The sequence below is a fragment of the Sinohyriopsis cumingii genome, chromosome 14 (assembly GCF_028554795.1).
Source record: "Sinohyriopsis cumingii isolate HCF-2022 chromosome 14, ASM2855479v2, whole genome shotgun sequence".
Lineage (NCBI taxonomy): Eukaryota > Metazoa > Mollusca > Bivalvia > Unionida > Unionidae > Sinohyriopsis > Sinohyriopsis cumingii.
The window spans coordinates 88,469,167-88,496,503 of NC_142974.1; the positions used below are offsets into that span (position 1 = coordinate 88,469,167).

General features: G+C 34.6%; 1 protein-coding gene across 3 annotated transcripts in view; it reads left to right on the top strand.

The window, feature by feature from the left end:
• The window catches only part of LOC149784325 (gamma-tubulin complex component 5-like), a 238,976-nt gene that overhangs the window by 162,172 nt on the left and 49,467 nt on the right, over positions 1 to 27,337 (top strand). For all 3 annotated transcript variants that reach the window (XM_089932364.1, XM_089932365.1, XM_089932366.1), the window contains 2 exons: positions 2,472 to 2,563; positions 17,904 to 17,988. In XM_089932364.1, the coding sequence (XP_089788490.1) occupies positions 2,472 to 2,563; positions 17,904 to 17,988 (177 nt within the window). The remainder of the gene's footprint in view (positions 1 to 2,471; positions 2,564 to 17,903; positions 17,989 to 27,337) is intronic.

Here is a 27,337-nt window from a genome sequence, read left to right on the forward strand (position 1 = left end):
GTCGGGTACCAGGACCACAGTAATTATATCCTGGAAGGTGTTTTTCTCCTGGGTATTTTCCCCATGATGTTCCAGGTAACTTTGTTAACTGTGCGGCAATATCACATCCTTTTTTTTAAAATACTGCTTGGATCAGAAATAATTAAAATTTCTTTGTTCCACATCGTTCACATTTGTCCGTAATTGCTTGTTGTTTTTTTTCCATCATTGTAGTTGTTAGTCCACTTGTGGGGGTACGCGTCCTGCATTTTACACAATATAAATCCATATTATTTATTATATTTCAATAACATGGATGTCATTGATTTCTCGGCGACACGAAAGCAAGAGATGTTCAAGCATCATGCAGCGCTACCAAATTCTGTCTGAATGATCATAATAAGTCCATCATTGTCTGGTAAAACGCAATTGTTACTTAATTTGATAATGAGATGGCTCAAAGGGATAAGTTGTACTTAGTTGCACCATAATTTGATGATCAACGATGTTACAAAGTGATGAAAGACTTTAATGAAAGTGCAAGGTTGTTGGATGAGAGCGGTGATGACATTAATTTTATCACCGATATTGATGAAGCACCATCTGTAGATGACCTTGATGGATTTATTAATAATTTAGTTGTATATGATGATGTGATGCTGGACAATCAAATCCATCTAGAATATTGTCTTGAGGAAGACATAAAAACACAGATATGATTTATTTTACTCAGCGTTATACACAAATACCAAAAATAATCAGAGACAACTGTAATATTTTAGATGTATTTAATACACATACTCTGCGAAATATTCATCAGTCTTGGTGCAGCTGAGATATGGACATAATTAAGTTTAGAAATTTATGTAGTCAGGCTCAGTCAACCCCACATGGTTTTATAACGATAAATTTACATGGGTTATGTAAATTTATCGTTCTAAAACCATGTGATGTAGCTTATAAAAGTAAGGATCTTCAGCAGTGAACAAGAACTCGTGTAGGCCTTGATAAAATTTTTGGATAGCAGCAACGAGGGTGCGACCTCTCCTTTGTTAAGGTAGGCTGTATAAACTTTTTTGCCCATCATTGAGGTGGTCCCTTCCATGAGCCTTCCTTTTTGAAAGCTTCATTTTTCAAAATGGAACCTTCCTCCTTTAAGGTAAGCCGTACAGACTTATTTACTTGGATTTATTAAGGTGGGTTTCCCATGCCTACTACACCCCAAAATCATAGATTTTGTTTTACCTTCATTAATTTTCATCCTATTTTGTTGTGCCCAGTTTTGGACTCTAATAAGGTCTGAGTTTAATCTCATTTGGATAACTTCAGTATTAGAACTAGATGTATACAAGGTTGCATCATCGGCAAACAAATCTGTACTGTGTTGCTCATGCCTATCTGTCCCATCATGTCACATCCAATTGAATCATAGTATACACCATCCAATTTAGTTTCTGCTCAATAACTTTAGAAGGATTTCATACATTCAAACTAAATTTTGTTCAAAGTGCTGTTAAAAACCAACCAATCATTTGTTTCTGTTACCTTTTCTCTTTTGCATGCAGTAACTTTAGTTTTATACCATCTGCCAGCCAAACTTTTGATAGCATGTACTTTTGGTAAGGAAGAATTCTGCCTATGGATTTTCAGGTTAAAATCACTCTGAGTTGACAAAAAAAGAAAAGAAAAATGGCTTTTGTTTGAGTCTTACATCACAGATCAGAAAAACACTTTATGGATGACTACTTATGGAGTAAGAAAGAAGTTAATAACATTTGAATGACATCGTTGATTGAAGTTATATTTGTTATAAAGACCAAGTTTGAATTTCACCATATTTATGAAAATTTCTATGGGTTTATGGGCCTTGTTTGTCTTATTACTTTGCCTTTTAATTTCTGCTGAGTAACATTTGAAGGACATTATGGATTGATATCAAATTTGGTGTGAGGCTTTATATTTGGATGACCTAGGTCAACATTTTCTGGCAAAATTGTAGGGAGTCATGGCCCTTGTTTGATTCAGAAGTTTGCCTTTAAAGCACTTGGAAACACCTTAAGGTATGACAAATAGTCTAAAGAAATATCCAGATTGTCAAAAATGGTTTTATTTTATGGATACACATTATCTAGAAGTTAAATGACACAAAATGGATTTCATCATTCACACATCTTTGTTACAGTTATGGAACCAAGCCCCCACCCATCCACACTTTTCAGTGATCTCTTAACTGTGAGCTTATTCAACAATTTGGACATTTGTTGATGTAGTCTTCAGTCATTTTGCACAATTTCTTGCATTTTTTAAACTAAACACATTGGAATAAGATTGAGGCTGGTTTATAAATGTTCTTCAAGTTTTTATCCACCCTTGCAAGAGATGGTGATGTGGTCTTAGTGATGGATGTAATAGATGGTAATGAGCATAGATACACTTAATAACAGCAAAAAATATTTGGCAGTTTTGGATCAATTTCTTGTTGCTTTTTGCAGATAAGAAGACATGAAACTTGGAGAGATGTGTCTACAGTAAACCTGTTGCTTCAAGAAAGTTTGAGTGCTCATTTTCCAGAGGAAGTAAACAGGTCAGAATTTAATTCGTTTGCCATCATAAACCTTGTTGTATGACACTTTGTTAAAATCTGAAGAAATTTTCTGAAAGGTAAAAGAATTGCAGATTATGTGATAAAAGTGTATAATTTTTGCAAGTTCTTCAGCAGTATCAAGAATGAACCATTTCAAGTTGTACCAGAAATGTTCCAGCAAACGAATGTCTGACAAAGTTTGTTTTTTATATAATGTCCATGATTCTGAATCAAGTTTGAAACTTAATTACAGAGAATATACATGTTTGTGTAGCAAAATGGTTAAAGGTATCTGTCACTGTGAACTTTTAATATCTCTGTTTAACTGCCTTCATATAGTTCAAGTTCAAGTTCGATGAATAGTCTTATATGTTTGTGGTTCATTGAGATTCTAACACATGTACCAAAATATTCCAGTTAATAATTTCACTAGTTTTAGAAATAAAAGCCATCAGACACTATACTACACATCTTTCAGTCCATATATTATGTAGACAGAGGGTGCAGTTCTTACAGGTCAACTTCATTTTCGACCTGCTGGGTGGCCATCATTATATCCAGATGTATCAATTTTTACTTTTGCTGCCATAACCTAAGATGTTCTCCAAACAATGCGGTTAAATTCTGCAAATTTTATGGCTTAAATTTAATCATCCACATTTCTTGTTCAGTGGTACAATAAGTAAAAATGTTGTTTTGTATGTTGCATACTTCAGTTTTGAAAATCCAGAGATTTCATTAATATTTTTGTTGTTTTTGTTGTTGTTGTGGGGTTTAACGCCATTTTGCAGCACACGATAGGCTATACATGGCGGCCAGTATTAATGGTGGAGGAAGAACCCGAGAAAACCCCGGAAAGAACCACCGACCCACGAGAAGCTACTGGCAAGCTTTCTCACATACCTAATATTTTTGTAGTTTTCATACTGTTTGTTATTGTCACACATGATTTCAGTTGGTAACATTCAGTTTCATTGACTAAATTTCATATGTTTTATGCACTCATTTGTTCATTTTTTTAATCACAGATGATAACAGAGTGTGAGAAGCATAAATGATTTAATGTCTTTAAAAATAGACATGAGACATGTCTATATATACAAATGCTCATCAGCACAAACATGTAATGTGTGTCCACAAGAATACTTGGTCCAGAATTGTGAAAAAGCAGCAGAAGGCAGCAAAAATGAGCATGTTTAACCACATTTCACATTTGATTCATTGATGAGTTTCATGGGGGATGTTGAGATTACCTCTGTACCCTTTATGCAGATACCAGAATAAACTTTACCGTATTCATGAATACAGTAGAATCATTGATTTGCTCAATGGATGATGTTGAAATGCCCTATACACCCCTCATGAACACCACAACATACTGTATCATTGAATACTTAAGAATTGCTGAGTAGTCTCATGGATGATATCGATATGCACTCTCACCTCCCAATGCAGATGCAGAAACAGCGACAGAACATACTGTATCCATGAATACAGTAGAAAGTAAAGGTGATTGAAATCAAAATTTGGAATAGCAGATGATTAGTATGATTCAAAAGACTTTGTTTCCAACATGTCAACCAGTTTTCCAAATGTGTTCATTACTGATGGCATGTATAAAAATAAAAACAATTAGGAAAAATGATGACGCATGCTGATGATACTTCATCATCATTTCTTGTTGATGAATGCAATAAAATGGAAATGCCAAAACATGTTGATCCAGCAATGGAATCGACATAATTTAATTCACAGCAGTGACAGAGGAAATCTATATTATTTTGTCTCCTTTGGAATGCCTTACTTCAAATCTACCTAAAAGGCAAAACCGTTGGTAAATGTAGATGATAATGAAAACATTTCATCATTCAAGAATCTTGGCAGAGTTGTTAAAGATTGTAAAAATTACCTGACATCTCATGGAGCATTCATGATCAAGATAATGAAAGAGCTTCTTTATGGAGTCAGTTGCATGCAATTTTCTCACCCCACTGTTTAAAAGTGACATACCTATATATCTTTCCCACACATTCCTTTTTAAGATGTTGATAAAGTGCACGGACATTAATGCTGCATCAGAGTTTGGAACATGGTATCGACTTCCTCTTACTTGAGAAAGCAAGAGGCACAAGCGTTGCCCTATTATCTTGGTATGACCCTTTTAGAGAGTGTACATTAGAAGAGGCAATTATCGCAAGAGAATTTGCAATTGCAGTTCTCAGTAATTACAGGTCATATACCATTTTGTCATAACCTGCTAGGGAGGAGAGAGAGAAGATCACAGTTTCTCAGTTCCTAGGCCTTCTGTGAATTGTCAGTGATACACAGTCACCCATTCAGTCTGGCAACCGAGGTAACAGACAACTCCCTTTGTGTCAGGTTTGGACCAGTCATTCTTGCAAAGGGATTTGCAATTCAAACTATGTCAGAGGGTCTCAAATTTCATTATCTAAACCCCTCCACTTTCATCTTCCTACATTCATGCAGGAACTCCCAAGCAATCCCATGAAGGTGGATGTTTTTACAGAAGAATATCTAGTTTGTCTACTTGTAATGGGTAGTGAACAAAAACTGCACAAACAGGGCTTCTGCTTAGAACATTTTTGGTTACAAAATCCAGTGACAATTGAGATATGTAACAGAGATGCAGTAAGTATGCAATAAATTGTTACATGTCAGATGCATGCTTCCAGTCTAAGCCTTTAGGGCTTTGGGCCTTCTCTAAGAGTTCAGGACATCCACTTCAGAGATGGTGATGTTTCTGAATGACATGCCACAAAAACATTTGGTGAGTTTAGTTTTTGGTTCACAGCATGAACAACCTTTCTTTCCTCAAAGTGTGGTAAATAATCAATGAGGTGATGTCTGACCTTATTCTGTCTCAACATTATGGAACCTTAATACTTCAACTTGGCATCTTCTTCTAAACAATCAGAAAAATTGTTCATGTGTTGGGGAAGGGATTAACCAATATGTTGAAGTTGTACCATCAAGAATATATTACACCAAGTCATATCCCAGTTCATTACATCCTCCACAGGGAAGTTACCTGTTCCTGGATGACACAGTAAAAAAGATTTGGTTTCGAAAGTTTTTGTTTACAATATGAACAGCCTTACTTTCCTCATTTACAGTTTAGGGTGGATAATCAGTGTAGAGAGGTCTGGCTTTGTCCCTTCTCTATATTGTCCGTACAGATTTGGAACTCTTAACACAAATCAACTTACTGTATTTTCTGGCGTATAAGTCGATACTTTTTGACTTGAAAGTTCGGTCTTCGTCTTATACTCCGAATCGACTTATATATGGATTGTGTCATTGAAATTGCATCGACTTATATATGGATTACAGTATCCGGTATGCTACTGACATTGCTCTATAATCGGCATAATCGAAAACAGGTCACATAGAAGTACAAATTCATGTTAAATTACTATGTCAAAAAATTGTCATAAACTAATATGACTGCGTTTATATTTGTAAGTTTTGTCATTATTTAATTTGCATTCTGCGTGTTTTTTCTTATTTCTCAAACATAAAATAAAATGCTTCAGCAGTTTTGTATAGCTAAAACAATTTACCGTACCGGTAAAAGCTTCACCGGGCCGCATAGCACACTTACGGTCTATACTCTATAGTGTACTGTACTAATTCAAAGCATATTGTTTGTTCCTAAAATAAAAAGATATGAAATAACTGGTCCATTAATATTTGATTTTCCAGTATAATGTTGGACACACATGAGCAATTACCGGCATAGCTTTTTGATTGATCCAATTGATCATACAAAGGGATGTAATCCATATTAACTCGAGCGTTCTATGATTATTTATAAAATAATGTAGGTCATGCATTCTACTGAATCCCCCAAATCATATGTTTCTAACTGTATTTGACAAAGTTTCTCAAATAAATTAGGTTTAAACTACACTAAAATCAGATATATAGATGGACTACCAGTACTCATAGATCATCAGTGATCCATGATTTTTAGTTTTGCAATTCAGTTTAAAGCAAATTGTAATGTCAACACTTCACCTATATTCATTCTTAACCAGCTGACGATTCGGTGTCTCTCTTTGATTATACCAGTTGTTGATAAATTGGTCTTTGGTTTCCAACAACAATCAAAGCCAGTTGCCGCAATTGTTTAGACCTTGATATTGGCTTTAGCTACTGATACTAGTTATCATATTGCCGGTACCCCATTGTTTTTTATCATTAATCCGCATCAGTTACGCTACCCGTTTTTAATATCAATGGGATTAAGTACAACAGGAAATGATGCCCACTCCCTTCTCTAGATGTAAATAATGAATTTAGCCATGGGCATTGTTTTCATTGCTAGAGTACGGGCACATTTTAATGAGTTCGGTATATTTTGATCAATCTTTTCAACTGGAAGGAATGATCATAGCATGCACAGCCACGTGCTCTTGTTGCAATGGATATCATAATTAAAACAAATATGGTTTAAACTAAACTAAAATCAGATATATTGTGAGCGCGCGCATGCTTGTGTGTGTGTGCACGAGAGAGAGAGAGTGAGAGATGAAAAAAATTGTCCGTGTACGAGATCGTTCTTTTATTCAGGGCGGTTTTTATTTGTAGCTTTTGCAAAGAGAAAAAAAGACGGCATTTTGAGTTACCTGACGATTGTGATAATCCTCATGTATTACGAACCTACTATATTCCATTATCAATAAACACCTCTAAATCAACAATTCATTCTTGTTTTAATTACGATGTACATTGTCACAACAACCACATGGCTATGCAGTGTTATTTACACGGTAATTAAACATGCTTAGTGCTTTGGCTATAACTGAAACCAGGTTGAGGGCAAGAATCGACAGAATAGGTCAAATCAGCGAGGCTGCCAGTAGGGAAATGAGGCTTTTTTTAGGGAAATGAAAATCTGTCAACATTTTATTGAAGTCATTGTCCATACAAAATTTGTTATAAGGACAAGAGATCATACCCATTACTTTGTATTCGAACTCGCCAATAAAGATAATAGTGGGGTATATCATTGAATAGATTAGTAATAAAATGTTAATTATATCCAAGTCCAAACAGAACAAACACTTAAAAAATAGTATATATATATATATATACGAATCGATTTAACGGAGTCCGTGACTTTCAAACTTACGATAGAAAATGACAAGTTTGTATAAGTTACATTCATAACTACAGGTAATAAAATGAACTACAACATGGATGTGCTTTCAGTTATAATTAAACAAGCATGGACTGTTTATTCAGCTGTGTCAATTGATAACAAAATATAGCAGTTCAGAAGTAAAATCACAAGCATGTTAGCATCGGTAATGCAATTTCACGATTGCCAGTAATATGGAATATCATACAACGATACCATCAATATTCATGCAACCAGAAGTTACTAGTATAAAATACAAAGCCAAGTTATTGACCTGGCCTCGTCTTATACTCCGAATCGACTTATATATGGACGAAGGATGGAGAATTTACAAAATTGGTCAATTCGACTTATACTCCGCATCGACTTGTAGGCCGGAAAATACGGTAGTGTCTTTTTCCCAAACACATCTGAAGTGTAGCATCAAACAAGACATTGTTAGGCAAGGACATTTATTACAGCTCCTCCACCTACTCAATGCAGGGATTTACCTTTTACCTGCCAATTTACTACTTGGCCAGTAATGGTCAGTGGCATGTGGATTCTCATTTCAACCTTTTGGAAATGAAAGCCATTCTCAATGCCTTTCACACGTTGGTAGAATATATCGATGGTGATGCAAAAGGGGAGCATTCACCAGATCCTTGCCACATGGTAGGGGAATACATTCATGGGTACTTGCAATATCAGGTATTATTAAAGTCTGACACTTTCCTGACCAGCTCGGTTCCTAGCTGACTCATTATCAAAGGCAGACAACTGCATCATACAGGGTTGTCTGATTGATGCTTGACATTTATATTTTCACTGATCCCTGACTCCAGAAGCATGGGCCATGCCTGCTCGTTTAATCAGCTAGGAGGTAATGTCAGCATACACCTTTCCTCCATCAGTTTTGGGTATGAAGATAATTAAGAAATGAGAGCATAGACTGCATTAGTGGTGAAAGTCTGAAAATAAACAGGGAATGTTCCACCACCACTTGACACCTGAAACAAGTATGTAATTGAGTCATAACTGAAGTGATTGTGAGTTAAATTTAACTAGTTCTGACTAGATTATTCGGCGGTTGCAGTACGGATCATTTGGATGCTTCCCATAAACATGTTTGCTGAGTCAGTCCATGTGCTCAGTGGATTAGATTCGTCTAGTAGACTTTTTATTTATGACCGATAGCTCGATATCCCTATTCTTATATGGAAGATATGAAAACCAGTCTAGCATCACAGAGGCAAACATTATGGCGGTAAAGTATAGCCACTTACCAGATGGCCTAGCAAGCTTAAACGTTGTTAAATCGAGTCATGCCTGCATGAAATTGATATGAAAATTATTTATTGTGAAATTCTCAGAAATTGTAAGTGTTAAAATCATTGTCTTTAATCTGCTGAAAGACAAAATAAAACTACAGCATTGATGAAATTTAACCTGCTACTTACGATTTGCATTGGTAGTCACACAAGTGCACAAATCTTATAACCCACATGTTCATGACATGCTAGATACAGTAGTTACGTTATATCAATAATAACCCATTTCAAATGTTATAGTTTTTTTTTTTTAAAACGTGAATAAAAGTCATATACTAGTTGTAATAAATATACATAATGAAAGAACCTAAAATTTTCTTGATTTATTCCGAGAACAACTACTGGGTTTTGTTGTATCACATGACTACCACGTTGACATGTGCTCTCTGCTTGATGAATCTGACTGACCAGATTGCTGCAACTGTGACAGGTTTTTTGTTGTTCTCGAAATAAATATGTTAAGAATTATGTTCTTTCTGGTTTTTACAAAACATACCTGACTTTCATTTAGTATAAAAGAATTGTGTACAACAACATTAAAAAGGAGTTGGTGATATTGAGATATGTGAAGTCATGTGACTAATAATGCAAATGGTGAGTACCGGGTCAAATTTCATCTATGCTGTAGTTTTGTCTCGTCAGTCAGTGGATTAAAGATACAACAATTATAATACCCGCCATTTCTAATAAAGTCATTTTTCTATCAATTTCCTGCAGGTATGAGTCGATATAACATCGTTTAAATTTGCTAGACCTGCTGATAAGCGACTACCATATGCTGCTACTGCATGGTGGAGCCAAATTCCAAATTTTCAATGTGCAATTTCTCTGACCCCACATCCCATCCTAAATGTCTAAATGTGAACAATGGGGTGGGAATGTGTGGAGGAATCTGGATTAGAAAATGGATTGCTATTTGTTTTTAGCCAAATTTGTTGTCCAAAATGTTGAATCTCTGAGCAGAACTTTATATATATTATATAATAAACAGACGATATGAGTCCCTGTATCATTAGAGGTTGGGGGACTGGTTTTTCCAATTACAGGAAGAAAGTTGATTTAACAGAATATTTAGTCCTTGTTTTTACAGCAGTTATTAGTTTGAAGGACTTTTGTCAAAAGTTAAATCAACCTCTTTGTAAATGTTTTTTAAATGATGGATTTTTTAATCAAACCGTCATAAGGAGCTTAGGTTGTTTGTAAAATCTTGTTTTGGATTTTATTGGCACAGATAAGTTCGGGGATAAACCTTTTTCTTTGCAATATAAGGTTCTAATACTTTGCCTTTAGTGTTTTTACATACTGTGACAGGAAATGTTTACTTTATTTAACATTTATCTACATTGCTTTATAATTCTTTAGAATTAAAGGTTTGAAAGGAAACAAAACTAATTTATGTTCATTATACTGTTTCCACATAGCAACATAATGCAGATCAGCAAAGTAAAGTTATAATTTTTAATTCTGTACATTGAAATGACTTTACATGCCACTTTGTATGAATAAAGTCAGTCTTGTTTCGTGTGATACATTTTGTGGTTTTGTACATGGTCATCTTTTCTGGCTTAAACATTTTGGAGAATCTTAAAATAAAAACATCTTTAGATTTAGAAAATGCATGTTTTATAATGTAAAATATTCTTTAATTCCATTCAGCAATGGTCATATGTCAACCTTGAAAACTTTTATTTCATCCAGGAAAAACCCTGGAAATTCATTTTTAGTAAAGTATGGGAACCATAGGATCAGTTATTTCCTTGATTTAGCAACATGAGTTGTAGCAATATCTGATCTATTCAGGCAGTTGAGATTTGAGATTGCCACTATTCCAACCATGTCCAGATAATTTGTCCTTCACTCCTGAATCCTTTCAGGGATGTCCTAATCAAAAAGGTGTTACAGAGCTTCAGTTGAGTAGAGGACCACATACACTGAAGCTCCTCCACTTTGCAGACATAAAAGACATCACACCACTCAGCACCCATTCCCTGATGGCAAACGTCTTTCTCTTTCTTTTGAGGACATGAAGTTAGCCCCTATCATGATCAAGGGATACATTTCCATTATCTCAGACACCTCCAGACTTCTTGGAGATGATTTTGGCTATAACAAGGCAATCTTGGACTTTCAGTTCAGTTTGACATAATAATAATGAGGACTTTGTATAGCGCCTAATCTAGAGGAGCTATAAGCGCTTTACAACATTAGACAACACCTATAAGATAAAAAACATATAAAAATATTATTACAAAAAACAAACACCATGAAATTAGAAAAACATTAAAAAATAAAAAACATGCTGAGAATATTTCAGGTAGGAAACATTATTAGGTCTTTAAGTTTGTTCTTGCAGTCGAAATAAGTGAGTTTTGAGAGCCCTCTTGAATGTGATCACTGTGTCTTTGTGTCAAAGTTCAGTGGGCAATTCATTCCATGTTGCTGGACCCTGGTATGCAAAAGAACGCTGTCCATGTGACTTTGTTTTCATAGTGGGAATAATGAGTATACGATTGTCAGAAGAGGAGCATAAGTATCTTGCTGGTGTGTACACATGGGTGAGGTCAGATAGGTATGTTGGACTAGAGTCTGACAGTGAAACGTAGCACAGAGAACAAATTTTGTGTTTGATTCTGGATCGAATGGATAGCCAGTGTAGGGTACAGAGCAGCGGGGAGGTGTGCTCTGATCATGGTACTCTAAGTATGATCCGAGCAGCTGTGTTTTGAACTTTTTGAGGTTTCTGGAGTAGATATTGAAATGAACCAGACAGAATTGAGTTAAAATAGTCCAGTCTTGAAAGTACTAATGAACACACAAGTGTTTTAGTGGCATCAGCTGAAAGATATTTGCGAATTGAGCTGATGTGTCTCAGCTCAAGATATGCAACCTTGCATATGTTCGTGACATGTTGGTGCAATGTGAGAGTACTGTCCAGAGTAACACCTAGGTTTCATACTGACTGTGTAAATTTAATGTTGGCATTGCTGATATTTATTGTTTGAGGTAAATAATATGAATGAGAAAATCTTTGTGATGTGATCAGAATGGCCTCAGTTTTATCATCATTCATCTGCAGCTTGTTACATGTCATCCATGATTTCATATCAGAAATGCACCTCTCTACACCTTGGATGGTAGCATCAACTTCAGTTGGGTGGCTAGATTTGTATATTTGGGTGTCATCATTGTACAATTGGTGAGACACTGGATGATGATCTATGACACTTGAGAGCGGTTGAGTGTACAGAATGAAGAGAACAGGTCAAAGAACAGACCCCTGTGGAACACCACAACATAGATCAACTGGGTTGGAGTGTATTCCATTTGCAGATACAATTTGTGTCCTGTTGACCAAGTCGGACTTGAACCACAGTAAGGCTGTATCATGAATGCCAAATACATGCTGGAGACAGTGAAGTAATATATCATGGTCTATTGTGTCAAACGCTGCAGACAAATCAAGGAGGGTGAAGAATGTACTCTTTCCGCTATCCAACGCAGAGAGAATGTCATTAACTACTTTTAGAAGAGTAGTTTCAGTACTGTGGCAAGGGCGATATGTAGATTGTACATTGCTAAAAAGACTGTTTGAATTTAGATGAATGCCAAATACATGCTGGAGACGGTGAGGTAGTATATCATGGTCAAATGCATGCTCACTCATTGACATTATTCCACATTGGAATCTCTCCTGGGTTTTGACATGGCCAAACTCATCTAAGGTTTTGAGCCATTGTCTTCCCGCTCGACTGAAATAGCTATCATATGAGACTTAAAATTTATGTTAATACTAACTTCAGCATGCATCATTAAGTTAATTTATAAACTTATTGCTTAATTATTTACATATGATATCTCTTGATCTAAACTTCTTTCAGTTCCATTCTGATGATTCAGTTATTCTAATGACACAACCTGGCTCCTTCTTAAAACCTTCTTGCCTTAATTAGTAATGCACCAATAACTATTCATTCCACATCCTTGATTGATCTGTCGACAAGCAAAGCTGCAGGACACTATATAACCTCATTTGTTACTGGAGATACATGGACAATATCCACATATACTGTAACAGACTATTCCTATATAATATATGGACAGAAAGATGTTTTTCATGTTTTTTCATTGGTAGCAGAAAGTTATCCAAAGGTAATGTAATCAAGGAAGTATTATTGGAGAAACATAATATGCCCAAAAAATTTGATGCTTGCACCAGTGCACTTTCTAGGAGAAACTACTAACTATCAATTTCCAGATAACCCATGCATTATTATATTAAGTCTAATCTTTGATAAATATAAATTAATTTTTACTTCAAAGAACTGTTAGATTGCTCAGGTGGCCTTGTGGTTAGAGCATCTGCCTCAGGTGCAGGAGGTCATGGGTTTGATCCCCGACAGAGTCATACCAAAGACTTACCAAAATGTTACTAATGGCTGCCTCGCTTGGCGCTCAGTTGTTGTTGTTGTTGAAGGGAGTAATGCCATTTTTCAGCACAAGATAGGCTATACATGGCGGTCAGTATAAGTGGTGGAGGAAGAACCCTGGAAAACCCAGGGAAGAACCACCGACCCACAAGAAGCTACTGGCAGGCTTTCCCACATACCCATGCTAGTCAAGCCTTGGACTCGAACCCATGCAGACAGAGGTGAGATGGCAGTGATCCAGAATGGTGAGCGCTTTAGACCACTTAGCCACATGGGGCACCCTTGGCACTCAGCATTAAGAGGTTAGTGTTAGGACTGGTCGGCCTGGTGCCTGTGGCATGATGCCATAGTGCTAGATATAACTGTCAACTGCCACACTGCAGACATCATAGTGATATGACTGAAAAATTGTTAAAGCTACATTAAAATTCCAAATACATACACACACACTCACAAAATTTTTACCGCACTCCCATATGCAGTTGGAGTTAAAGTTAACTAAAAATAACATTTAAGGTTGTCAGGGAAATTTGGTACACATATTGGACTACGGGTCCACATGTATCAGCTATTCGTAATTTTGCAGTTTTAATATCTTTTATATTTTTGTCCGTCTTTCTATCTATCCATCAATCCATTATCCCCACTTTCATTTCCAGAGTATAACTCAAATGATTCAAGTTCTTTTAAACTTGGTACACTTATTGGACTAGTAGACTAAGTCCAGGTGAGTCTTTTACTATTCATTTTTCTTTAGATTTTAACATTTTCAGCTGTCTGTTCATCCATCATTCATATTTTCATTTGCAGCAAAATATATGTAAAATGAAAAACCTGACTTTTGCATACTTCCTAAAGGGTGAACCTCAGCTGGAGTGTGTACCTTACCATTGTCTACTGACAGTGGAGCATGTTCTTGTTTACAGTGTAGACTTGCACCCTCTGAGACAGAAGTACTTGTATTTGGATATGAGCTGCTTGAAGAAATGGTTTGAAGACATACCACCTGAGAAAATATATTTTTTTTTAGGGAATGCAGTTTATACAACAATTTCTGATAATGTTTTAAAGATTTTGCATGTGTTACCTCTGTCATTTTGTATACATTTTATAGAATTTTACATCTTTACATTTTATATTTTATCACATATTTGTACAGTTATTTGGAAGGCTTTTATCTTCCAAACTTTTTGAAATGATTTTTTAGTTTTGGAACTTAACCTTTTGTTGGCAGCACTGCATAGCCACTTATTTGCTGAGCTGCCTTAAAACACTACTACTGTACGTACATACAGTAAAACCTGTCCTTACAGTCACCTTTGCTCATTGATCACCTGTTCACAGTGACCATTCTAATATGCCCCCAACAAATTTCCTTTATAAATGGCCAGTATGTAACATTTGTCTGCTATCTGTGATCAGCAGCTTCTACCGAAACAGTGGTTTCTCCGTGCCTTAAGTGGAGTGCATCTACCACTCAGTCTATGCAGGCTGAATTTTTACTTGATGAGGAAGGCATTGTTTAGATAAAGGAATATCATGTAAATCAGAACATTTATAATTACATTTATACTTATTACTCCAGCCATGTTGACTATAAGCCAGATTTGAAAGCAAGGCAGTTTTGTCATTATATTAGAGGGTCACAGCAATTTGTTAGCTGGATGGTGAGAAATATAATTATGCTATGGCAGCAGAAATGTGCCACTGTGACATATATAGCCAGAAATCTTAATCTTTATCCCTTTGAATTATAGCTATGTCTGAAGGAAAAGTTCCTTCTTGAGAAGAGATACAAGTTACATTGGGGCCCAAGGTGGCCAAGTGGTCTAAAGCATTAACCTTTACTAATGACTGTCATCTCACTTATGTCAATGTGGATTCAAGTCTTGGGCTATGGGTATGTGAAAAAGCATTGCCAGTAGCTTCCTGTATGTCTGTGGTTCTTACCAGGGTTTTCTGGGTTCTTTCTACCACGAGTGTGTGATCTTAATTTTCTACATGCCATTATACTGGCAGCCTATCATGTACTGAAAAATAGCATTAAACCCAAAATAACAACAAATTACTTACATTTTCATAAGGGTCAGGATCGTCCAATATTTAAAACTTGTTTGTAAAATCAGGCAAAATTTTTGTTTCAATGGTCACAGAGAATGGCCATAATATGGCTTCTTTGGAGTTCCTATTTATCACAGGTTCACATAAGTTGACTGTCTTCTGATGCTGGTTGTTTGAGCAACTGGCTTATTCCTATATTATTTTTAAAGCATGAACAGCTCTTTTCAAGTGTAACTTGCTCAAGTTGGAATAGGAAAGATTCAGTCCTCATTTTTATAGTCATATGTAAACTGTATAAGCCAGCACCAAAATTATTGTTTTATCATGGTGAACGGTACAAAGATCAGTCAATATTTTAAGTTGTGGATGATTTAATTTTTAGGATGGATTTAATTGAGCAGAATACAGCAATCTTGTGTGAAACATAATTTTATGGGGAGAACAACTTATGCACATTTTATGATTTTGTTGAAAAATGCATGTTATGACAATAATGATAATGTAGTACATGTAGTAGTAAAAATTATGATGATGATGTTTGGGGCATGATATTTGTTCAAAAAACAATTTTTATAAGGTGAGCTTGTGTACAGCAGTCACGCATGTACAACGGTCAGTTTTGCCTTTTCCCAGATATGGTTGTTGTTGATAGGGCTTGACTATACTTATACACCTCTCCCTCGATAACACATGCACAGCGGGGTCCAAAAACATATACCACACTGTAAGCGAGGGCATGAGTTATCAAGGCACATCCATAACAATATGAAATGAGGCCATACTCGCTGGATATTGAGAACATGTGGGTGGGGGAGAAAACTGGTCTTTTTAATGGCTGAATACTCATTTTAATGTATGAATGTATCTGTGAAACAGAATTTTACATCATTAAGTATTCATTTCATTGGTCACATTTGTGAATGAATATGCTAACTTAAGATAGTTTAATTATATTCTAAAAACATTGTGTTACATTGATCGCTTGAAATGAGTTGACCTGACAATAGACTGGTCTGCTAACTCTTACACAGGTTGAATTTGCATGCCTTTTAACTTCTCAATTACTCTTTATTTGATACAAAATATGTAATTAACATTGCAATACAAGGAATTCAGCTTCTAATTTAGTGCAACAATACAACAAATACTTAACGCAAATTATGTATCAAAACGCCTTCAGCACTTAATTATGTTCTCATAGTAATGCTCGCAGACATATAGTTGTTAAGGTAGATTTACATGCTTCACTTTTAATTGGAATTTATTTATTAAATTACTGCAACAATCAGGTGTTAGTGACAATTTCATAGATCAAAATTTCATTGCATACTCTTATTTAGGATGTACCAAGAATGTTGTTTGGAAAGAAATTTTAACAAAATACATGGTTTCTTATTAAAAGTTGATAATTTCATAATATTGGTTCAGATTTCCAGGTCATATTAACCGTTTCTGATGATAAAATGAGTGATATATAAAAGTTTAAGTTACCAATTTTGATTGCCATTTTCGTAATGTTCAACAAATAGGGGTAATATTTTTTGTACTCCCAGTATAAAAAACATGGGATCCACGACTGACCCCACATTATAAGCAGGTTCACAAGTTATCAGGTCAAAATTATGAAGGGTTTGGTGTATTTCTTTACTGGAGCATGACTTTAAAACTGATATTTTGCAAAATTTGACAGACATATTAGACTAGTGGTCCAGATGTGCCTTTTTCTACTGACAAATCTTTAACATTTTTTTCGTGTCCTTTTCTGTTTCCATTCAGCCATTATTTACACTTTTATTTCCAGAGCAAAACTCAAAAACTGTAAGATGGAAAGTGGTTGCTTATCACTGTATCAGCATGTCCATCTGTCACATTTTCGTTTCTAGATGATAAACGGTTTTGACTAAACTTGATATTTGTGTCAAAGAGTTTGCACTGAGGTGTCTTGTAATACGTAGAATGTCTGCATTTAGTGTTTGTTATGTTACCATGGAAATGAATGTAGTATACCAGTAAGTATTATATATATTGAGAGTGCTGCACCATAGGGAACTTTCAGAAGGAGTCTTTTTTAGCAGGGAGACTCATCTTTAGATGTCTCTTGTTCAAGAGAGATACCCTCATTTTTATTGAACTATATCTTGAATTGGAATCTTCCACATTTTTAGTAGTGTATCATAGAAAAAAAACATGTTTTAAAAGTGTCAGGTTACATATAGACTTTGAACATTGATAATTAACAGTACACAACAACAGAAGCCCAAATGGGACCTTATAAAAATCACCAGTTTCTGTAACATATAAACTGAACTGTATTGTTATGGAATTTGTTTTTTAGGGCCCCATGTAAATAATATGTGTGGATTGATATGAATTCACAGGTTGACAATAGATGTTGTAGTTCAAGATGGCGTGAAAGATGGGCAGCCAACGAGCATTACAGATTCCTTAAAGCTTCATTACAAGGTAATTAACGAATATTAAAGCAAGTACTAATTTGATGCAGTATTTTATTGATTGAATGTAAAAATTAATGGCTGAAAAATCAATGATATACTGTCAGAAATGATTATTATTATATCACAATATTTACTACATTATTTAACTTTATAAAAGAAGGTTTGTGATTTGTCTTGGACAAAATATTTGAAAATGAATATGATTAAAATGCCAGTCTTGTAAAAAATGATTGTAGGACATGATGATTTTACTTAAACATATTTCTCACCCATGCAACCGAGAAATCTAGCTGTTTTGCTAACCTTACTTTTCTTATCTCAGTCTAGTCATCTCAGACCAGTCATCTCAGTCAAGGTGTCCACATGCTCAGAACTACTTTTAAAAAAATAAACTCCAGTTGAATCAAAAATATACCTACACTATTTAATGACAAATAATGCACTTACCACCCAGAAGCAATCATTTATCTGTCAACACATTAATCCATAAGCAAATTTCACTGTAGCACTTGCCATATTTCCAGGACAGAAAAATAAATGTTAAAAGAATCTGTGAACTTGAAAGTTTAGCACATGGTTATCCACTAGAGTCCATTTTTGGAGGGTCGATATTTATACATGAGGGTAATTTTATAATCAATATTAAGGACAACACAAGTATGTCACACACATTTTCACCTTCTCCAAAGAAAAGAATAGTTATATACGATAGTGACACAGAACTCTAATTACCCATGAATAATCTAAAGAAAGATATTACTCTTCATTACAGCTTTTACTAAGTTTAACTACAGTAGAGCTGAGTAGCCAATATCATTTTATTATTTACAATATAATTTTTCAAAATTGGAACTAAGGAAAATAAAACAGTTTCTTGTAATAAATATTAATTATTTATTGTCAATATCATATAACATCCATATATTAAATGTAATAATATCTCATTATTATGCGACGTTTGATGTTGTTATTTTTCTTTGCTCACACGTATAAACTGTGTACTTTGGATGCAATGGTCACACCACAGCCCTCATTAACATGTTTATATTCATACGCCGCATGTAAACATTGGACATGAACACTAGTGAAGAATTCTTTTTACTTTAAAGGAAAATATTGGGTGAGCAAAATAATCGACGTTGGGGTTTGGACCGAGACAAGGAAATCCCAGTTGTGGGTTTATATTTTATAATAATAATAATAATAATAATGAGGACTTTGTATAGCACCTAATCTTTAGAAGCTCTAAGCGCTTTACAACATTAGACAACACCTATAAGATAAGAAACATAATAATATTATTACAAAAACAAACAACATGAAATTAGAAAAATATTAAAAAATAAAAAACATGCTGAGAATATTTCAGGTAGGAAACATTATTAGGTCTTTAAGTTTGTTCTTGCAGTTGAAATAAGTGAGTTTTGAGAGCCCTCTTTAATGTGATCACTGTGTCTTTGTGTCTGAGAACATTGGGCAATTCATTCCACATTGCTGGGCCCTGGTATGCAAAAGAATGCTGTCTATATGACTTTGTTTTCATAGTGGGAATAATGAGTATACGATTGTCAGAAGAGGAGCTTAAGTATCTTGCTGGTGTGTACACATGGGTGAGGTCAGATAGGTATGTTGGACTAGAGTCCGACAGTAACATGTAACACAGAGAACAAATTTTGTGTTTGATTCTGGATCGAATGGATAGCCAGTGTAGGGTACAGAGCAGTGGGGAGGTGTGCTCTGATTCTGGTACTCTAAGTATGATCCGAGCAGCTGTGTTTTGAACTTTTTGAAGTTTCTGGAGTAGATATTGAGATGAACCAGACAGAATTGAGTTACAATAGTCCAGTCTTGAAAGTACTAATGAACACACAATTTAATGTTGGTTTTGCTGATATTTATTGCTTGAGGTAAAGGATGTGAATGAGAAAATCTTTGTGTTGTGATCAGAATGGCCTCAGTTTTATCATCATTCGTCTGCAGCTTGTTACATGTCATCCATGATTTCACATCAGAAATGCACCTCTCTACACCTTGGATGGTAGCATCAACTTCAGTTGGATGGCTAGATTTGTATATTTGGGTGTCATCAGCGTACAGTTGGTGAGACACTGGATGATGATCTATGACACTTGAGAGCGGTTGAGTGTACAGAATGAAGAGAACAGGTCCAAGAACAGACCCTTGTGGAACACCACAACATAGATCAACTGGGTTGGAGTGTATTCCATTTGCAGATACAATTTGTGTCCTGTTGACCAAGTCGGACTTGAACCACAGTAAGGCTGTATCATGAATGCCAAATACATGCTGGAGATGGTGAAGTAATATATCATGGTCAATTGTGTCAAATGCTGCAGACAAATCAAGGAGGGTGAGGACTGTAATCTTTCCACTATCCAACGCAGAGAGAATGTCATTAACTACTTTAGAAGAGTAGTTTCAGTACTGTGGCAAGGGCGATATGCAGATTGTACATTGCTAAAAAGACTATTTGAATTTAGATGAGATGCAAGCTGGGATAGAACAACCTTTTCTAAGATTTTTGAAACGAATGGGAGATTAGAAACTGGGTGGTAGTTCTTTAAATCATTATGGTCTAGTGTTGGTTTCTTCAGCAGAGGCTTTACAATGGCAGTTTCCCCTGATGAGTGAAAGGTATTAATAACATCAGTTAGTGAAGGCAATACTGGATCTACGCACTCAAGCAGCAGTGATGTTGGAATTGGATCAAGTTCACATAACTTTGGTGCACTCTTCATCATGATTGTACATACAAAATCCATGGAGACAGGTTCAAATGCTGCTAATGGTTGCCGCTCAAATTCTGTATCCCGACTGTATGGTGACGACGAGTCAATTGAAATTGTGGTGTCAAGCTTATCTCTAATGGTTTGTACATTGTCACGGAAGAAATTTGCAAACGTGTCCGGAGGGTCGACTGGAGAGAAGTAAATTGGAAGTGGTGTTGATTTGTTCCTTGACATTAGCTTGTTAGTAATCTCGAAGAGCTCTTTGCAGCTGGAACTTTCCGTGATCTTAGTAGTGTAGTGGGCTAATTTCGCTACATGGACTATATTTGTGACATTCTTCTTAGCGACTTCATAGATTTGCTTATGAATAGTGAGTCTGGTGGAAAGCCAAAGCCTCTCAGCTTTACGGCAGTCTCTTTTAGCAGTGCGAAGCTGGTCCCTAACACTGCTATACCATGGAGAACACTTTTGAATTGATACTCTGCACTTGGTAGCTGGGGCATGTTTGTCAAGTAATGAATGCAGACAGTTATCGAGTTGTTCTGCAGTAGGAGGTAAGCAAGTTGTTAGGTTAGCTTGGATGTCGTGCATTAGTTTGGTTCTTTTTATCATAAAGAAATTTCTCTTAGGTAATCCTCGTGGGGAGACAAATAATATAAACCCTTGACTGAGATTTCCTTGTCTCTGTCCAAACCCCAACACAGATTCTATATATGTATCTTACATATTGCAGGTTAACTTTATTTGTTGCAACTTTGAAACCACCACGAAACCTGTAGAAGGTGACATTGTCCAGTGACCTTCATTTCATAGTTATCTCTCACTTAGATGACACAACAGGAAATGATGATCAATATCATTAAGTTAATTTATAATCTTATCGCTTAATAATTTATAAATAGATATATGTTGCTTATATTTATTTTGCTTGTAATTTAATGAAAAATTTTATAATCAGCTTTTGGATTATGGTTAAATTTTTTGTACTCATCACTAATGTAATTTCATTTATTCAGTTTTTCTTCTTTTTTGTGAACTATGCTAAATTTGAGTTTCATCATTAAACTGGGTTGTTATCTTAGTCATCATGACATGATCATGACATACAAAAATTGCACTAATCTTTAAAATTGGAAAGTTAGAATGTTGCTTGCAGTCAGAGTAGTTCAAGAACCATAAACATATTCTGATGAAATTTTATAAGAACTTAGACAGATTTCCCATTTGTGGGTTTTGTCTCATCTACACCATTTTGAACAGAGTTATGGTCCTTGTTAATCAACTTGGTATCTGTACATTTGATATTTCTTGTGATAATCATAGCTCTAATACCATTCCACATATTTTAATGCAGTTGGATGTGAAGATTATTTTCATGTTGCATGTATTAATTAAAAAAATTCTGTGTCTTCATTTAGATGACGCGGGACAAATAAAAGCCCATTTTAATGATGTTTATAACTCCTGTTGTTATTATTATTATTTGATTTCATCTTAAATAATATCTTACAGTTGCAATGAAAAATCAATATTTTCAACTTTATGAAGCTTCCTCCTTGAAGATTTCCTATCAAAGACACAAGAAAGAAATATATAAAAAAATATGTCTTTATGAATGCTTGGGGTTTAGTCAAATTTCAGTGCAGTCCTAGTTATTCAGTGCAACCAAAAGTTACGTACAAAAAACCTTGCCAGACATCCTTACGAAAACAAATTACAGTTCTAACCAAAAGCAAACATGCAGCATGAGGTTAAAGACAAATTAACAGAGAAGGAAAGAAAGAACTTGATTTAAATTCATGAGAGTTTTACCTTCTAAAATCACCCTATACATTTTTTAAAAGCAAAAACAATCTTTGACCTAATTAAATCAGGGGGAGGATTATGAAATTGAAATTATTAGTACTTAGGTAGTTCATATTTGAATAAACTATATTTTATTCATAGAAAATGTGGAAACAAAAAGTTTGAATTGGTGAGGAAAACAAAACTTAAATATAGATATGAAATTCATGACTGTAGGGGCAGGTGAGCTGATGGTATAAGCCCTTGGACTATTGATAGTCATTTGTCAGCATTACTATTTTTGACTTTTGTTGAAAATTTGCTTGGACAGCTTGTCTTGATCATAGTAATTTCTATGGGATATGCCATACAGAAATGAGATGGATCTCCTAGCAGTGGTGTGGCTTCCATTGCTATCAAAATGACTAATATATTTTTAAAATCTTCTCCACAACAGCTCTGCTGATTTTGATTAAACTCAGTAGGTACGTTTTTAAGAACCTGCTGTTACAAAATGGTGCCAAATGCTCAATTAAAATTGTGTCTAGAGTGACTTCCTTAGCAGCTGGTTGAAAAATGCTTGTTTTAGCTTCTCTAGAACTGCTGAACATGTTCAGTCAAACCTCATAGGTATTGTTCTCAGTACATCCTGTACCCAAAGTTTTTGTTTGTTTGTTATGTGGTTGTGGGGTGGGTGCAACTTCTCTTGCAACAGTGTCATTTACAAAAGCATACTTTATCAAAGTTATGTCTAGGGTGGCTTCCTTAACAGAATAGAATGACTTTCTTGCTAAAACTGTCATACTATATCAGAGCACATGTGATGGGTAGAGTCCTAGCATGAACCGCTATCACATTCATACAAAGATGCCAATGCAACATCTAGTCTAGCTTAAGTTACTCAGAGTAGAAAAACAGTTAAATAGCAGGTTACATATAGCCAATTTCTACCCAATAGATAAAGTTTATCCTGGGAAGTAACTGAGCTTGGTCCCCAATGATGTGGACAAATATCATTTGTGCAATGCTTAAAATGAACCCCAAAAAACCAACAAATAAGTAAAATCTGTTAATAACAAAAATTAGAAATAGTCCAGATTATTAATTATAGTTGCAGAATAATATTTTTGTTTTGATGGAAAAAATAATAAATATTTTGATTATGAAACAATACAAAGTTTTAGAGTATTTTAAGAAGTAATTAATTGAATTGAGTAAATAATAACAAATAATCTTTAATTATTATTCATTTTGAGGAATTAATGTTAAAGTTATCATGCAATAACAAGAAAATAATTTCACCTTCAAATACATTCCCCAGTCACGTTAGCATCAGAGATATAAGCCTGCTCTCTCCCAAATTCAGCCCTACTAAAAGGAAGAAAATTTGACTTTTATATCTGTATCATAAAAAGGGCAATAACTTTGTAAATTACTTCCCCTTGCTACTGCCAGGTGTTGCCAGTTTTGAAGCTTCACTGTCAAACAGTCAACATTGTACAAAAAACTTCGCTTGAATTCGTGTCAGTATAGATGTGAAGTTTAACCATCCATCCAGAGATTTGGATTTATATTGTGCATATATCATTCCACTTCTGGTGGTATACATTATTATAATTTTGTCACTTTCACTGACTTCACTCAGTAACAAGTTTGTTCTAGTGACTTATTAACACACTTCTTTGTCAATTTATACAGTTTTTGTTCTGTTTTGCTTTGTTGCTTCAGCAAAACATGTCATCAAATATAATAAAAGCAACAAGTTAAAAAAAGTGAATTAGTCTTCGAATTTACAACTTGACATTTGTCAGTACTATGCTGTGTGTACACCATATCTGAGAATGTATGGGCTACACTTTTGCAGACGTTGACCAGATATAAAAAAAAGGGGAATGACGATGCTTTTATTAAATTTCAGGCACATTTTACCCCTCTGTCCCTCTTCTATTCCTACAGAGTAATTATGCTTTAATGGAGTAGTGTATTCCCATTTTTAAGCAGCCCAGGTGTAAGTTCCCCAACATGTCTCAGCATTGCCTTTGGTCCTGTACAGTACATGCATCATGTCTTACAGAATATCCACACTTTAATCCTTTCATGTTGTTTCCATTGTGGACCGAATATATTGGTCATTGTTGATTGTCCACATCTTGGCTTGTAGTGGACAGGTTAAGTTTTATACAAAGTTTTAATATACAGTAGTAATGTGAGAGAGAGAGAGAGAAAGAGATGTATGTTGTAGCTAAGCAATATTTTTTGTGTACATTTCATTATGGTCATCGGTGGGAAGATATCCCAGAAATGTAAAACCTTGAATTTTTTTAATGTTATGTGTGTTCATTTTTATATATCCCTAGTTAGGTCATTGATAAGTACCACAAGAAAATGTTACCACTGTATACTTTGTACGGATAAAGGCATGAAATGGACCCCTTTCACAATACATGTTTCATACAAATTGCCATTCCTGACATCAAGTGCTAAATATGAAAACAAGGCTCTCAATGCTAGGTGACTGTTCTTTATATTGACTTATAATTGTGGAGATCAGTGTTGGAAAGTCTGAATAATATCATCACATCATGTATGTAGACTAATAAAGATCAGTGTTGGAAAGTCTGAATAATATCATGACATCATGTATGTAAACTAATAAAATAAAGATCAGTGTTGGAAAGTCTGAATAATATCATGACATCATGTATTGACATCATGTATGTAAACTAATAAAATAAAGATCAGTGTTGGAAAGTCTGAATAATATCATGACATCATGTATGTAAACTAATAAAATAAAGATCAGTGTTGGAAAGTCTGAATAATATCATGACATCATGTATGTAAACTAATAAAATAAAAATCAGTGTTGGAAAGTCTGAATAATATCATGACATCATGTATGTAAACTAATAAAATAAAGATCAGTATTGGAAAGTCTGAATAATAACATCACATCATGTATGTCAACTAATAAAATAAAGATCAGTGTTGGAAAGTCTGAATAATATCACATCATGTATGTAAGCTAATAAAATATTGATAAACAAATGTAAGTATTAATAATAATAACAATAATAATGACCAGTTTTTTTTAATTAAAAAAATAACAAAAAAACATGCAGCCAGGCTAATGAGAAGTTTCTCATAGAAATTGGTTTTATACAAAAAAAATTGTTTTAGAATATATTTTATGTTATTTTGCACTAAACTAATTTAAGTAATTTCTTTTTAAGGTTTAATAACATTTTTCAAATCTTATTTTGAGGTATACACAATTTAGCTATGAAAACATGTTTAGAAGTATGTAGTTTGTAACAACAATCAGTGGGAAAACAATCATTATCCTTGCAGATTCAGAAGGCAGCAGCTGTTCCTACCCATTCTGTCTAATTTAAATAATTTTCCTTTGTTCTATTAGACTAATGCCAATGTACTGTTATTTTGTCAGTGTGATATCTTCTAATCACTGACTAATGGGTTATTGTTGGTTTCAAACCTTGAAAATGTCTGATCTAAGTCAATTATCTAAGCAAATTTAATTTTAAATAACATTTTTCTGGTTTTGCTATTTTAATTAAAATAACATTATTCCATAATTTTGTATTTTAATTACAAGAACATTATTCTATAGTTTTGCTATTTTAATTGTTTTTTTTGGGTTTTTTAGTATATAGTTTAGGTATTTTAATTTTAAATAAATTATTCAGTAGTTTTGTTATTTTATTTTTATAGATACAATCACTTTTCAAGTTCACAAATAATGTCTGTCCCTTGACACTTTAATCTCAGTGACATGCCATTCAGCAAGAAATGCAAATGCAATTTCTCTTTTCAGAATTTTTTTCTTTCATCGCTTTTTTTTTGTTTGTTTTCTCTTCTAAATAGTCATAAACTGTCATAAATTTGATAGAAATTCAATCCTGATATAAAAAAAATCAAAATCACAGTCCATTTAACATTTTCGCAGAGTCATAACAGATTGTGAAATGTTGGATGTTAACATCACACCTATTATTTTAACTGAGAAGCATCCTTTTTCATGCAAATTAGGGCATACGTGTGCAGTGCTAGCATGCACATTCGTCCACTGACATTATCATTGCTTAGGATCAGATTTAAGATTTTTTTTAATTGTTTGACAGTTAAACACTTCTGATATTCTGACATTTTGGTTGGTTGTAAATCTCCCACAAGTGAGCACCTCATTTTGGAATTGAGATAACCTGAGAGCATTCTTTTCAGGTATTGTGAACACTGGTCCATTGAAACTTGCCATGTTTGGGTTAAGGGTTATTAGGGGTTTCTCAAATCTGCTTGTTTAGTGTGTCAGCTTGCAGAGCAGATACAATAGAATCAGCAAGAGATGTAAAACCCACTAGTGCTGTAATAAAATCTGTGACAGAAATCCACTAGACTGAGGGGATTTCCACTCAACCTGTGTGTGGGGGGCACTATATCCACTAGGTTGAGTGGGCTTTCACTGCTTATAATAGGCACTTAAGGACTCATGGTACTAATTCAGTTTCCATAGTAAACCTATGCAAACACCATGATTTTAAAAATTCAATAGCTTAAAATTTCTGAGTGCTGATGATCAACCTATATTTGTCAGTATAGATGAAACCTGCTTGTCAGCATCTGTATAGAGGAAAGAATATGAACCATGGCATTTTCTGGGTCTGCAGGTGTTTGAAACATGTGCTTTCAATTTCGCACTAAAGAGTCAGTTGCTAATTTCAGTAATGAGTGTTCAAAACTCTGGATTGTTAAAGGACTGAAATTCCATCAGTAAAACAGTGTCTCTATATTTTTCACTTACAA